Source organism: Hemiscyllium ocellatum, chromosome 8, assembly GCF_020745735.1.
Source record: "Hemiscyllium ocellatum isolate sHemOce1 chromosome 8, sHemOce1.pat.X.cur, whole genome shotgun sequence".
NCBI classification, from domain to species: Eukaryota; Metazoa; Chordata; class Chondrichthyes; order Orectolobiformes; family Hemiscylliidae; genus Hemiscyllium; species Hemiscyllium ocellatum.
The window spans coordinates 25,065,516-25,079,447 of NC_083408.1; the positions used below are offsets into that span (position 1 = coordinate 25,065,516).

Consider the following 13,932-nt stretch of genomic DNA (forward strand, 5'->3'; position numbering starts at 1 on the left):
CAGATTAGGTTGAGAGACTGGTTAATTATGCATGCAGTGTCCTAAGCTTTATGAATTGCAGAACAGTGTAAAGTAACAAGGAAACTATATTAACTGTCTAAAACAATGGTTCAGCAGTAACTGGAGTATTGTGACCATTTCTGGGCATTCCTACTTCTTGACGAACCATTATGATGTTTGTGCTCTGCTCAGTCCTTCTCCCTTTTAATTTCTTATCCATTCTCTCTCCTTGGACTACAGCTTGGTAACTGTTGTGCCTTGTACCTTTTCTTGAAGTTTTGAGCTTGGCTTTCTCTTGGCTCTGTTTCGACTGTTTATCTCTGTTGCGACCATTTTCATTCATGTGAGATTTCAACATCTGAGACAGACATGCAAGTTGTGCTACTAATTTCAGACACATCAGTAATTGACAGTGCAAGCCCTTTCTGTAATAGTGAAGGTCGGTAACTTCATAGTGCAAGACTTGAATCTTTAGTATTGTTTTTACTGTCTATACTTTGCAACCATTGTATCTATTTGCTTGAGGTTAGGGAAGTGAACTTATATTCATATACCAATTGCCCATGAAAATGTGGACCACCATCTGAGAACACAATGTCCAGAGTTCTATGCGTTGAGTAGATTCTCTTGAATGATTCTGTCAGTATTTCTGCTGAGTTTGCGTAAACAATTGACTCCAATCCACTTAGAGGCATTATCAATGATAATAATCAAGTTCTTCCCATTAAACTCCAATATATCTATTCCCACTCTGATGGTCTTGATGAAAAAGATGAAGGAAATAATGTTTTTTTTTTGACTGTTCAAAATTTGAGGAATACTGTTGGCAATTATCTCATGATTGAGAAATACCTGGCTACCAGACTGAAACTTGCCCCCTTACGCAACACATTTTAATGTCCAAATGTTCCTGATGAATTTTTTGAATAATCTGCAGTCAAAGAATTATTGTATCTCCCATTGAAGCAAGTCATCACTGGCAATGAGATGTTGTGTTCAAAATACTGTCATATAATTGGATTGTTTGTCTCACTTTCTGCTATTCAGATAGTGTTTTCTCATTTTGTTAAGAGTTTTTTGGGAGGGTTTAAACTAGCTTGGCAGGTATAGTTTAAACTGGAGCTGTGGATTACAGGATGGGATAGGTAGTGAACAGGCAAGTACTGCATGCAGAGAGTCTGAGGAAGGATAGACCGTTGATGGAAAAGTTGCAGTCAGTGCGATGGGTTGAGGCGTGTCTATTTTAATGCAAGTGTCAGAAATAAGGCTGATGAACTTAGAGCATGAATCATTACTTGGAGCATGCGATAGAACATAGACATTACAGCACAGTACAGGCCCTTTGGCCCTCAATGTTGTGCCAATCTGTGGAACAAATCTGAAGCCCTCTCCATATGCCTATTCAATGACTATTTAAATGCCCTTAAAGTTGGCGCGTCTACTACTGTTCAGGCAGTGTGCTCCACTACTACTCCTGAGTACTCTGACATCTGTCCTATATCTATCACCCCTCAATTTAAGGTTTATGTCCCCTCGTGTAAGCCTTCACCATCCGAGGAAAAAGGCTCTCACTATCCACCCTATCTAACCTTCTGATTATCTTATATTTCTCAATTAAGTCAGCTTTTAACCTTTTTCTCTCTCTCTCAAAAACAGCCTCAAGTCCCTCAGCCTTTCCTTGTAAGACATTCCCTCCATATCCTAGTAAATCTCCTCTGCACTCTCTCCAAAGCTTCCATATCCTTCCTATAATGCGGTGAGAATACAATACTCAATACTCCAAGTGTAGCTGTACCAGAGTTTTGTACAGCTTACAGCATGATCTCATTGGTTCCAAAACTCAATCCCTCTACCAATAAAAGCTAACACATGTATGCTTTCTTAATAACCCTATCAACCTGAGTGGCAGTTTTCAAGGATCTATGTACATGGACACCAAGATCTCTCTGCTCATCTACACTACCATTAGCCCAGTATTCTTTACTCCTGTTACTCCTTCCAAAGTGAATGACCTCACACTTTTCCATATTATACTTCATTTGCCACCTCTCAGCCCAGCTCTGCAGCTTATTCATGTCTTTCTGTAACCTGAAACATCCTTCGTCACGATCCACAACACTACCAACCACAGTGTCACCTGCACATTTACTAACCCATCCTTCTATGCCCTTATCCAGGTCATTTATAAAAATGACAAACAGCAGTGAACCCAAAATAGATCCTTGCAGTAATCCACTAGGAACTGAACTCCCAAGATGAATATTTCCCATCAACCAACACCCTCTGTATTCTTTTAGCTAGCCAAGTTCTGATCCAAATCTCTAAATCACCCTCAATCCCATGCCTCCTTATTTTGTGCAATAGCCTACAGTGGGGAACCTTATCAAACACCTTACTGAAATCCATCTACACCACATCAACCACTTTACCCTCATCCACTTATTTGGTAACCTTTTCAAAGAACTCAATACCCTTCACAAAACTGTGTTGACTATCCCTGACCACCCAGTTCCTCTCTAGATGATTATAAATCCATTCTCTTATAACCCTTTCCAACACTTTACCTACCACAGAAGTAAGACTCTCTGGTCTATAATTACCAGGGTCGTCTCTACTCCCCTTCTTGAACAAGGAGACAACGTTTGCTATCCTCCAGTCTTCTGGCACGATTCCTGTAGACGATGATGACCTAAAGACCAAAGCCAAAGGCCACAATGTTGTGGCCATTACAGAGACTTGGATATCACAGGAGCAGGAATGGTTGTTGAATGTTCTGGGGTTTAGGTGGTTCAGTGCTGTGAGGAAGGCATATGGTGTACTGGGCTTTATTGGCAGAGGAATTGAGTTCCGGAGTCCTGAGGTCATGTTGCAGTTGTATAAGACTCTGGTGAGGCCTCATCTGGAGTATTGTGTGCAGTTTTGGTCGCCATACTATAGGAAGGATGTGGAAGCTTTAGAACGAGTGCAGAGGAGGTTTACCAGGATGTTGCCTGGAATGGTAGGAAAATCTTATGAGGAAAGGCTGAGGCACTTGGGGCTGTTCTCATTGGAGAAGAGAAGGTTTAGGGGAGATCTGATAGAAGTGTATAAGATGATTAGGGGTTTAGATAGGGTAGATACTAAGAACCTTTTACCGCTAATGGAGTCAGGTGTTACTAGGGGACATAGCTTTAAATTAAGGGGTGGTAGGTATAGGACAGATGTTAGGGGTAGATTCTTCACACAGCGGGTTGTGAGTTCATGGAATGCCCTGCCCGTATCAGTGGTGAACTCTCCTTCTTTATGGTCATTTAAGCGGGCATTGGATAGGCATTTGGAAGTTATTGGGCTAGTATAGGTTAGGTAGGATTCGGTCGGCGCAACATCGAGGGCCGAAGGGCCTGTACTGCGCTGTATCCTTCTATGTTCTATGTTCTATGTAAAAGGAATAGGGAGAGAGGGAAGAGAGGTATTGCTGATCAGGAATCGTGTCACACCTGCAAAAAGGGAGGCCATGAAGGAGGATTTGACTAGTGAATCAGAATGGGTGGAAATCAGAAACAAGAAAGGAGCAGCCCCTTTATTGGGAGTTTTCTATTGACCCACCCCTCCCCCAATAGCAACAGAAACATGGAGGAGCAGATTGGGAGGCAGATTTTGGAAAGGTGCAGACGTAATAGGGTTGTTGTTGGTGGTGATTTCAACTTCCGTAATATTGATTGGAACTTCCTCAGTGCAAATAGTTTGGATGTTGCAGACTTTGTTAGATGTGTCCAGGAAGGATTCCTGACTCAAAATGTAGATAGACTGACTAGAGGTGAGGCTATATTGGATTTGGTGCTTGCCAACAAACCAGGTCAGATGTCAGAGCTCTTGGTGGGAGAGCATTTCGGTGATAGTGATCACAACACCCTGACCTTTACTATAGTCATGGAGAGGGATAGGCGCAGATCATATGGGAAAATGTTTCGTTGAGGGAGGGGGAATTGCAATGCTATTAGGCAGGAACTGTGGTGCATAAGTTGGGAGCAGATATTCTCAGGGAAATGCATGACAGAAATGTGGAATCAGCAAGGAACACCTCTTCAAATTATGCTTCCCTCTCCTCAGTGTTCTGCTTGCTAGTTGGCATGAGCAATGAGTCCCACTCTGTAAAGTAATGTACTGGCTTGGGTTGTCTGCTCTTTCTTATCTAATCCTGTAACAGTTTGACAAGTTGAACAACACTTTGATCTGATAAACCAATATAAGTGGCTTAAATGTGTTGTCAGCCTTCACTTCCAAACTTTCAGCTATCTCCTTCATTGTGCATGTAATGCACACTGCTTTCTTATTCATTAGTCTGGAAACATGCTGATTGAGAAATTTTTTTCTGTAAATATCTTAGGGTTTCTTCCCAATCGTTAACCTTTTACACATTTCCCCCACTGTATCATAGATAATTGCTCCCAATGATCATTGGGACACAGTTTTGTGGCAGAAAGCCCTGTTCATTACCTTCAGCAATCCCCTTTCTCTCTCGTTGTACTCTCGAAGACCATTAAGTTCCCTTGATGCTGTTCTGCTATTCAGATGGATTAGTCCTGAACTATTCAACCACCAACCTTCGTTCTGTAACCCTTCATTTTCCAAACAAAAAGTTATCAACGCCAAAGCAAAGTACGGCAGGTTTTGAAAATCTGAGATTATAAATAGGAATTAGCTAGAAATACTCCTGATTTATCTAACTCAAATTCTATGATTAACCACCCCCCACCTTATTGAAAACCGTTTCTCTTTATCTACCCCATCAAATCCTCCAATCATCATCAATATCCAATCTATCCTCATAATTTAATCTTTTTAGACTTGGCATCCAGGATGTGTTGATTCTCTGATCATTCTTGTGGATTTGTGATTTCTGAATATTAATAGTGTTTTAGGTGAAATTTAACCAGAACTCCCAAATTTTGTAACAGCACTTTGTATTCTAGATGAGGACTAAACTTTTTGATTACTTTGTAGCTCAGAACGTGTAGGCCATTCAGTCCCTTGAATCTACTCTGCTGTTCTAGGATATGGCTGATCATTGACCTTAATGCCATATTCCTGCACAATCCCCCAAATTTCTTGATCAGAGTTAGAATTAACTTTATTGTCACATGTATTCACATGAGAACAGTGAGAAGTTGACAAGTTGCCAGTTACAGTGCCATTATAAGTACCAAGGTATCTAGGCACAGATTCCTAGGGAGAAAAAGTTAGAAAAACAAAAGTTAAACGTCTGGCAATATATCTGAAAAATAAAGGAATAAGAGTTCAGTATAGCAGTCCTTCCAATCTAGACCAAGCTGGGCTTTACATCGAGGTTGGTAGTCCAGTCCACTCTTGAGTCCATGCTGGTTTTCATTCTTGCCAGTGCCACCTGAGGACAGGAGGTCAAAAGGGAAAAAAAAGAGATAGAAAAGAAACAGACAGAATAGACGAAATCCAGTTCCTGAGTTCCATTTCACTGCCATCTTGGTGATATATGTCATTAATATTTTGAAATCTATTGATCTCTGTCTTGAAGATACACAGTGACATAACCTCCATACTCCTCTGAGGTAGAGAATTCCAAACATTCACCACCCTCTGAGTGAAAGAATTCCTCCTCATAGAGTCCTATAGTAAGGAGATAGGCCCTTTGGCCCAAACTGGTTCATGCCGATCACAATGTCCGTGCGTTGCTATCCCCATTTTACTGCACTCGGCCCATATCCTTCTAATTCTTTGCTATCCATGTATTTGTCCAAATGCCTTTTAAATGTTATTAATGTACCCTCCTCAACAACTTGCGCTGGCAGCTCATTCCATATGCACACCATCCACTGTGTAAAAAAAAGTTGCCATTCAGTTTCCCTTTTATTCTTTCTCCTCTAACCTTAAACCAATGCCCTCTTGTCCTCGATACCCCGACTCTAGGAAAAGGTCTCACCTCAGTCTAAAATGGTTTGCCCCTCATTGTGAGACTGTACCCTGGCTCCAGAACATTCCCATCGCCCTTTCTGCATTCATCTGCCATGCCCTTTAAGAATTTTTGTTTTGTGAGATCGCCTCACATTCTTTGAAACTCCAGAGAATACAGACATACATTTTGCAATCCCACAATCCCAAGAATCTGGTGAATATCCGCTGCATTCTCTTTGCGAGGTTTATTCTTCATTAGACAAGGAGCCAAAACTGCACACAATATACCCAGGTACTGTCTCAACAGTATTTTATACAAGTGGAGCAAAATTTCTTTGCTCCTATACTCAAATTCTGTTGTGATATACCATTTGCCTTCCAGATTGCTTGCTGAACCTGTATGAAATGTTATCACTGTTTTTAGTGAGTGTTGTAGTTGGTTTGTTGAAATAATTTAAAGCCTTCTCATCCCCTAGAATAATACTCGAATGTATTGAATGTTTACAGTAGTTAACCTGACATATCCTGCAACTGTTCTCCCGAATTGATTTTTAACTTCCTTCACAATCTCATTGTATTACCCCAGTGCTCTCAGCACTCTTGGTGAAAAGCTTCTCCCCCTCCTTCATTCGGGTCATTGAAAATAAAACATTATTGTCCTACTTTAATTTCTGGTAAGTAGAATGTCCTTGATCCCTTACTGGCCTGGTTTATCTCAGCCATGATCTAAAACTGTTGGATATCATCTTGCTCGGAGGTCTGCAATTTGTCCCAAACACTTCTGTTGCCATCTCGAATGAAATAAGTAGTTTGATCATTTCGAGTTTGTAGAAGAACAATCATCCATCTCAGCAAATTAAGTTTGTATAGGACTGATATTGATGATCCCCTGTAGCTGGAGGTGATGCAGTACAACAAAAATGGTGACAAGTGTTGTGATTATTTGATCTTATCTACTCTGATAGTAAATAGTATGTTACACTTTTAACTCGTGTTGTGGAAGGTGTTTAAATAAAATAATAGACTTTTCTAACTGTTGCTAATTCTTGCTAATTTTGCAGGGGACTGCAGCTTGTTGGGCGTCTCTGAACGGCCGTGATTCTCATGTCTTGTATCCTTGACGATATTTTGGGCTGGTTAATGTCTTCTGATTTAATAACACAATTTACTGATCTGCTCTCTAGCAATGGTCATGAAATTAATCTGCCACCAACAGAGAATGTGTTAACTCCTCCAGGTTTTTGACTGCTGAGTTTGTTTGCCTTGCAAGTCTTCTCACAATATTGTTTTCTTAATTAGAAATGTTTCACTTTGCTTCAACAAGGAAGTACAATTGTATTTAAAATTACAGAAATGTTTTTAAAGAGTATTTCAGTAGCAATCAAATTAAATGTAGCTTCCTTCGCCCACTTACACAACCTGAAAGGAAGATAAGTGACTGCTCTAAAGACTTAACTCATGAATAGGCGGAGCGCACACTGAGCAGGAGTGGACATGGGACTGCTGAGTAAGTGAAGTAGTATACTTGGGTGGTTGTGTTACCTTAAACACTACTTAGGTAGTGTCTCCCATCCGTCCTTCACCTCTAACCAAAAAAAAGAGTTATGTGTGCCGCATTGGTAAGGTAACTGGTTTTTTTTTATTCTTTATTTTTCAATAGTCTCTTTGGGAATTTAGAATAAGGGGAATGGAGGTTAGGGCGGTTGAATGTTCCTCCTGCAGAATGTGGGAGCTAAGGGTCACCGCTAGTGTCCCTGCTGACTTCATCTGCGGGAAGTGCACCCAACCTCAAAAATCATGTTAGGGAACTGGAGCTGGAGCTGATGAACTTCAGATCATTCAGGAGGGGGAGGGGGTTACTGAGAAGAGTTACAATGTGGGGGTGGGCGGGCGGCGGGCGGGGGGAGGGGCGGTGAAATTTGCTAATACTCTTCAGGAGGGTTTCAACTGATTCAGCAGGGGGATGGGAACCTAAATTGCAGATTCCAGGAGTTTGAGAGTGAGATCAGAAATAAGGTTTCAAGGTAGCAAGAGTGCACCAACAAGCAGGAAAGTGGTTTGAAGTGTGTCAACTTCAACACCAGGAGCATCCAGAATAAGGTGGCTGAACTTGCAGCATGGGTTGGTACCTAGGATTTCGATGTTGTGACCATTTTAGAGACATGGATAAAGCAGAGACATGAATGGTTGCTGCAGGGATTTAGATGTTTCAGTAAGAACAGTTAAGATGGTAAAAGAGGGGTGGTGTGGCATTGTCAGTCAAGGACAGTAATATGTTGCAGAAAGGACTTTTGAGGACTTGTCTACTGAGGTAGTATGGGCTGAGTTTGGAAACCGGAAAGGAGATCACCCTGTTGGGAGTTTATCAGCCTCCAAATAGTTCCAAAGACTAGAGCAAAGGAAAGCAAAGATAATTATGGGATCTTTAACTTCCCAAATATTGACTGGAAGTACCATAGTTCGAGTACTTTAGATGGGTCAGATTTTGTCCAGTGTGTGCAGGAGGGTTTTCTGACACAGCATTTAGACATGCCAACAAGGGGCAAAGCCACGTTGGATTTGGTAATGGGTAATGAATCTGGCCAAGTGTTAGATTTGGAGGTAGGTGAGCATTGTTGATAGTGCAATTCAGTTATGTTCACTTTACTGATGGAAAGGGAAAGGTATATTCTGCAGGGCAAGAGTTATAACTGGGGAAAAGGCAATTATGATGTGATTGGGCAGGATTTAGAATGAGGAAGGAAACTGCAGGGGATTGGGCACAATTGAAATGTGGAGCTTATTTAAAGAACAGCTACTGCGTGTCCTTATCAGTACGTACCTGTCAGGCAGGGAGGAAGTGGTCGAACGAGAAGACTGTGGTTTACTAAAGAAGTTGACTCTCTTGTCAAGAGGAGGAAGAATGCTTATGTTAGTATGAGACGTGAAAGCTCAGTTAGAGCACTTCAGAGTTAAAAGTTAGCCAGGAAAGACCTAAAGAGAGAGCTAAGAAGAGCCAGGAGGGGACATGAGAAATCTTTGGCAGGTAGGATCAAGAAAAACCCTAAAGCTTTCTGTAGGTATGTCAGGAATAAAAGAATGACTCGAGTAAGATTAGGGCCAATCACGGATAGTAGTGGGAAGTTGTGCGTGGAGTCCGAGAAGATAAGAGAAGCGCCAAATGAATATTTTCCGTCAGTATTCACACTGGAAAAAGACAATGTTGAGAGGAGAATACTAAGATACAGGCTGCTAGACTAGATGGGATTGAAATGCATAAGGAGGAGGTGTTAGTAATTCTGGAAATGTGAAAATAGATAAGCCCCCTCTACCGGATGTGATTTATCCTCGGATTCATTCTCTGGGAAGGAGGAGATTACAGAGCCTTTGTTTTTTGATCTTTATGTCATCATTTCTGACACTATTCATGTAGAAAGACTGGAGGACAGCAAATGTCCCTTGGTTCAAGCTGTGGAATAGAGACAACCCTGGTAATTATAGACCAGTGAGCCTTACGTCGGTTGTGGGTAAAGTGTTGGAAAAGGTTACAAGAGGATAGGTTTTATAATCCTAGAGAAAGGAGTACTTTAGTAGGGTAGAGTCAATATTGTTTTGTGAAGCATAGGTCATGTGTCACAAACCTTATTAAGTTCTTTGACCAAACAGGTAGATGGGGGTAAAGCGGTTCATGTGGTGCATATGGAGTTCAGTAAGGTGTTTGATAAGATTCCCCATGGGAGGCTATTGCACAAAATATGGAAGCATAGGATTGAGGGTGATTTTGCTGTATGGATCAGAAATTGGCTAGCTGAAAGAAAACAGAGTGATGGTTGATGGGAAATATTCATCCCGGAGTTCAGTTCCTAGTGGTGTACTGCACGGATCTGTTTAGGACCTGGATGAGGGTGTAGAAGGATGGGTTCGTAAATTTGTGGATGACACTAAGGTCAGTGGAGTTGTGGATAGTGCCGAGGAAGTTGCAGGGACATAGATAAGCTGCAGAGCTGGGCTGAGAGATGGCAAATGGAGTTTAGGTAGATAGATTATATAGATTCCCTAGAGTGTGGAAACAGGCCCTTTGGCCCAACAAGTTCACACCAACCCCTCCGAAGAGTAACCCACCTGACCTGCACATCTTTGGACTGTGGGAGGAAACCCACGCAGACGCAGGGAGAATGTGCAAACTCCTCTCAGACAGTCACTCCAAGGCTGGACTCGAACCTGGCTTCCAGGTGCTGTGAGGCTGCAGTGCTAACCACTGAGCCACTGTGCCGTACTAATGTGGAAAAGTGTGAGGTAATTTACATTGGAAGGAGCAACAGCAATAAGGTGTACTGGTCTAATGGTAAGATTCTTGGTGGTGTAGATGAGCAGAGAAATCTTGGTGTTCGTGTATATAGATCCCTGAAAGTTGCCACCCAGGTCGATAGGGTTATTAAAAAGGCATATGGTGTGTTAGCTTTTATTGCTGGAGGGATTGAGTTTCAGAGCCATAGGTCATATTCCAGCTGTACAAAACGCTGGTGCGGCCATACTTGGAGTATTGCATACAGTTCTGGTCACCGCATTATAGGAAGGGTATGGAAGCTTTTAAAAGAGTTCAGAGCAGATTTACTACAATGTTGCCTGGTGTGGAGGGAAGTTCTTAAGAGGAAAGGATGAGGTATTTGAGGCTGTTTTCATGGGAGACAAAAAGATTGAGAGGTGACTTAATTGTGACATACAAAATAATCACAGGGTTAGATAGGGTGGACAGGAGGAGAGCCTTTTTTTTGGATAGTGATGGCGAGCACGAGGGGACATAGCTTTAAATTGAATTGTGATAGATATAAGACAGATCTCGGAGTGTAGTAAAGGTGTAGAACGCCCTGCATGCAACTGTAGTAGACTTGCCAACTTTAAGGGCATTTAAATGGTCATTGGATAAACATATGGATGAGAATGGAATAGTGTAGGTTAGATGGGCTTCAGATTGGTTTCGTAGGTCATTGCTACCTTGAGGGCCGAAGGGCCTGTACTGCACTGGAATGTTCTATGTTCTATGATTTGCCTCCTTGTTTGTTTATTAATGCCTATTGTGATCCAAGTTTGCAGTTGGCTTGAGGACGTACAACATTCGTTGATGGTGTTGGTAAAAAGTTATTATCCCTTTCCAGAGCCACGGGGAGTGCTGGTCACATGCCCCCAAAACCTATATCCCAAATTTCCCTTGCCCTTTCTAAACATTTACTTAATTGTGACACATGATTATCTCTTTTTTGCAATTTTTCAACTCCATTTCAACAACTTATGTCAACAGCATCCCATCCACCAAGCTGGTGATCTCTTCAAGACATATAACTCTGTGTTTACATATAATCTTCTCATCACAAATCCATTTGGGATTTTTTTTAAATTTTGTGAATTATTGTGGCTATTCTTTGTGATGGATTCGTCTTAATCCAGGTGGGCAAATCTTTTTATTTTGCACATAGAGATGTACAGCATGGAAACAGACCCTTCGGTCCAACCCGTCTATGCCGACCAGATATCCCAACCTAATCTAGTCCCACCTGCCAGCATGCGGCCCATATCCCTCCAAACCCTTTCTATTCATATACCCATCCAGATGCCTCTTAAATGTTGTAATTGTACCAGCCTCCACCACTTCCTCTGGCAGCTCATTCCATATGCATACCATCCTATGCGTGAAAAAGTTGCCCCTTAGGTCTCTTTTATATCTTTCCCCTAAACCTATGCCCTCTAGTTCTGGGCTCCCCGACAACATTAAGCTTTGTTTAAACATAAGCATTGAATCTATATGTGGAGCACTCAACTATTCTGCAATCTCATCCATGCATGCATCTTCAATAGTGGAAAGTGAAGCACCAGAGGCTAAGGAAATCATACTCCCTGCAGCAGAGTGAATTTTTGCCTAGTTTAGTCGTGAGAAAGTATCCATGCAAATATAATATAATATAAGTGACCAACAATAAATATATTGTTGACCCTTGAAAATATAATTCACAAATCTTCTCTGTTAGTTTGCATGGCTTATTTGCCTAGATCTGGTTCTGATATTCTCAATGTGTCCCGGTTTCCTGAGTTACTGTCAGGAATTGGCCTTAACACAGATTGTTTTTTCTTTAATTTGGCTTTGTTTAATTATCTTTTATAACAAGGAATTTGCTATAAGTACAAGCTCTTTAAGTAGCTGTCCAGTGAGCCTTCAACCATTGAAGTTGAAGATTGACAATAAATAGTTTAAATAATGCACCTACTTTTGGCCAGATTGGTGGATGAAACCAATGGCAGAGACAGATTTATACACTTTTTGATGGGGACAGAGTTTCTGGATTATCCACAGAAGAACGTAAGCTGAATTGCAGACATCCAAGTAAAGAGTTAGGCGGAAAAACATAAAAACATGAAAATAGTGTTTAAGAGTAGTGGGATGACACTTGAGGAATTAGATTGGTTGGGAAGAGTGGATGTTACATCTGCAAAATCAAAGTAATTGAGTGGCACCTAGCATAAAGAACTGAAAACTCTCAAAAGGAAAGGGAGCTGTTATTAAGAAATCCTGCTAAAATGAGAAAAAAAGATGGAATAAGCATTTTGTAGAGCTAAATGCAAAAAAAACCTGAAGTGTTTTGAGATGGGAAAGAGTAACATTAACATTAATTTAGTTGGGCCAACGATGCTACTGCGTGAGACGAGAGCAGCAATAAACAGGATTACTCACAAGATTCATGTAAAAACATCGGAAAGAATGCAGCATCAATGTTTATTAAGTTGTGCAAAGATATTTGCTGATCAGGAGAATTGCTAGAGGAATTTATGCTAACAACAATGATCAACCTGAGGAAGAAACTTGAAGTCATGCTGATACTCTAACATTTTGTACAATTTAGTCTGATTGCCCATGCATCAAAAACTGTGGTGAGAATTCCCGCCAAGTGAGTGGAAAGATGTAGAATTACATGGGAGATGGTCCGTTTGAATCCTCAGTAGGAAGGGGAATGAAAGAAGCTCTCAGTATTATAAGAATAATTGAGTGAACTCAGTTTAGCATTTGGACAGAAATTATTTGTTTTGTAGATTTTGGGAAAGCGCTTAATTGGGTTAACTAGATTAAACTCTTCACAGTCCTAACAGCCAGAGTGAACTGGAAGGATAAATAACTTTATAAGAAACCTGTACATGGAAAAGACAGTGACAGAAGCCAATGGGGAGTCTAAACCACAACTGCAAGGTTACTGTTTACCACTTACCCTCTTCAATGTCCGAACAAAAGCAGTGAATAAAGAAATGTTTAGGAATACAGGATCTATTGTTAAGATTGAGAGAGGGAGTTTGAATATAACATCAGTTGCATTAGCAAATGATAAAGCACAGTCATATATAGTGTCATACAGCACATAAACAGACCCTTTGATCCAACTTGTCTATGCTGAGCAGTTTCCAAAACCAAATTTCCCATTTGCCTGCGTTTTTCCCATATCCCTCCACTGTAGCAAGCAGAGAACAAATTGTAACAGATACTACTCCAGTAACAGCATGCATGAAAGTGAAAGTCAAATGAAGGTGAACATTGACAAACCAAAGTGATGCATATCTCAAAACCATAGGTGGCTCAGTGGTTAGCAATGCTGCCTTATTACACCAGGGAGCCAGGATCAATTCCAGCCTCGGGTAACTGTCTGTGGAATTTGCACGTTCTGCGTGGGTTTCCGCCGGGTGTTCTGGTTTCCTTCCACAGTCCAAAAATATGCAAGTTAGGTGGATTGGCCATGCTAAGTACCCATAGAGTTCTGATGTGGATGTGGAGATTCAGTGCATTAGCCATGGGAAATGCAAGGTTACTGGAATACCATACTGGGATGGGTCTGGTTGGGATGTGCTTCAGCGAGTTGGTGTGGACTTGTAGGGCTGAATGGCCTGTTTCCATGGTCTGGAAATTCTGTAAACAAAAATATTTACATAAGGAGAAAAACTAGAACAGGTGTAAAGGTTTAAGTATTTTTGGTAGCATGATACCCACACCTTAAATTTGCTACAAGCAAA

At 41.2% G+C, this 13,932-nt stretch overlaps 1 protein-coding gene across 4 annotated transcripts in view; it reads left to right on the forward strand.

The window, feature by feature from the left end:
- wdr21 (WD repeat domain 21) overlaps positions 1 to 13,932 on the forward strand; it is an 86,148-nt gene that overhangs the window by 46,286 nt on the left and 25,930 nt on the right. For all 4 annotated transcript variants that reach the window (XM_060828698.1, XM_060828697.1, XM_060828699.1 and 1 more), the window contains one exon: positions 6,969 to 7,018. In XM_060828698.1, coding sequence (XP_060684681.1) covers positions 6,969 to 7,018 — 50 coding nt within the window. The remainder of the gene's footprint in view (positions 1 to 6,968; positions 7,019 to 13,932) is intronic.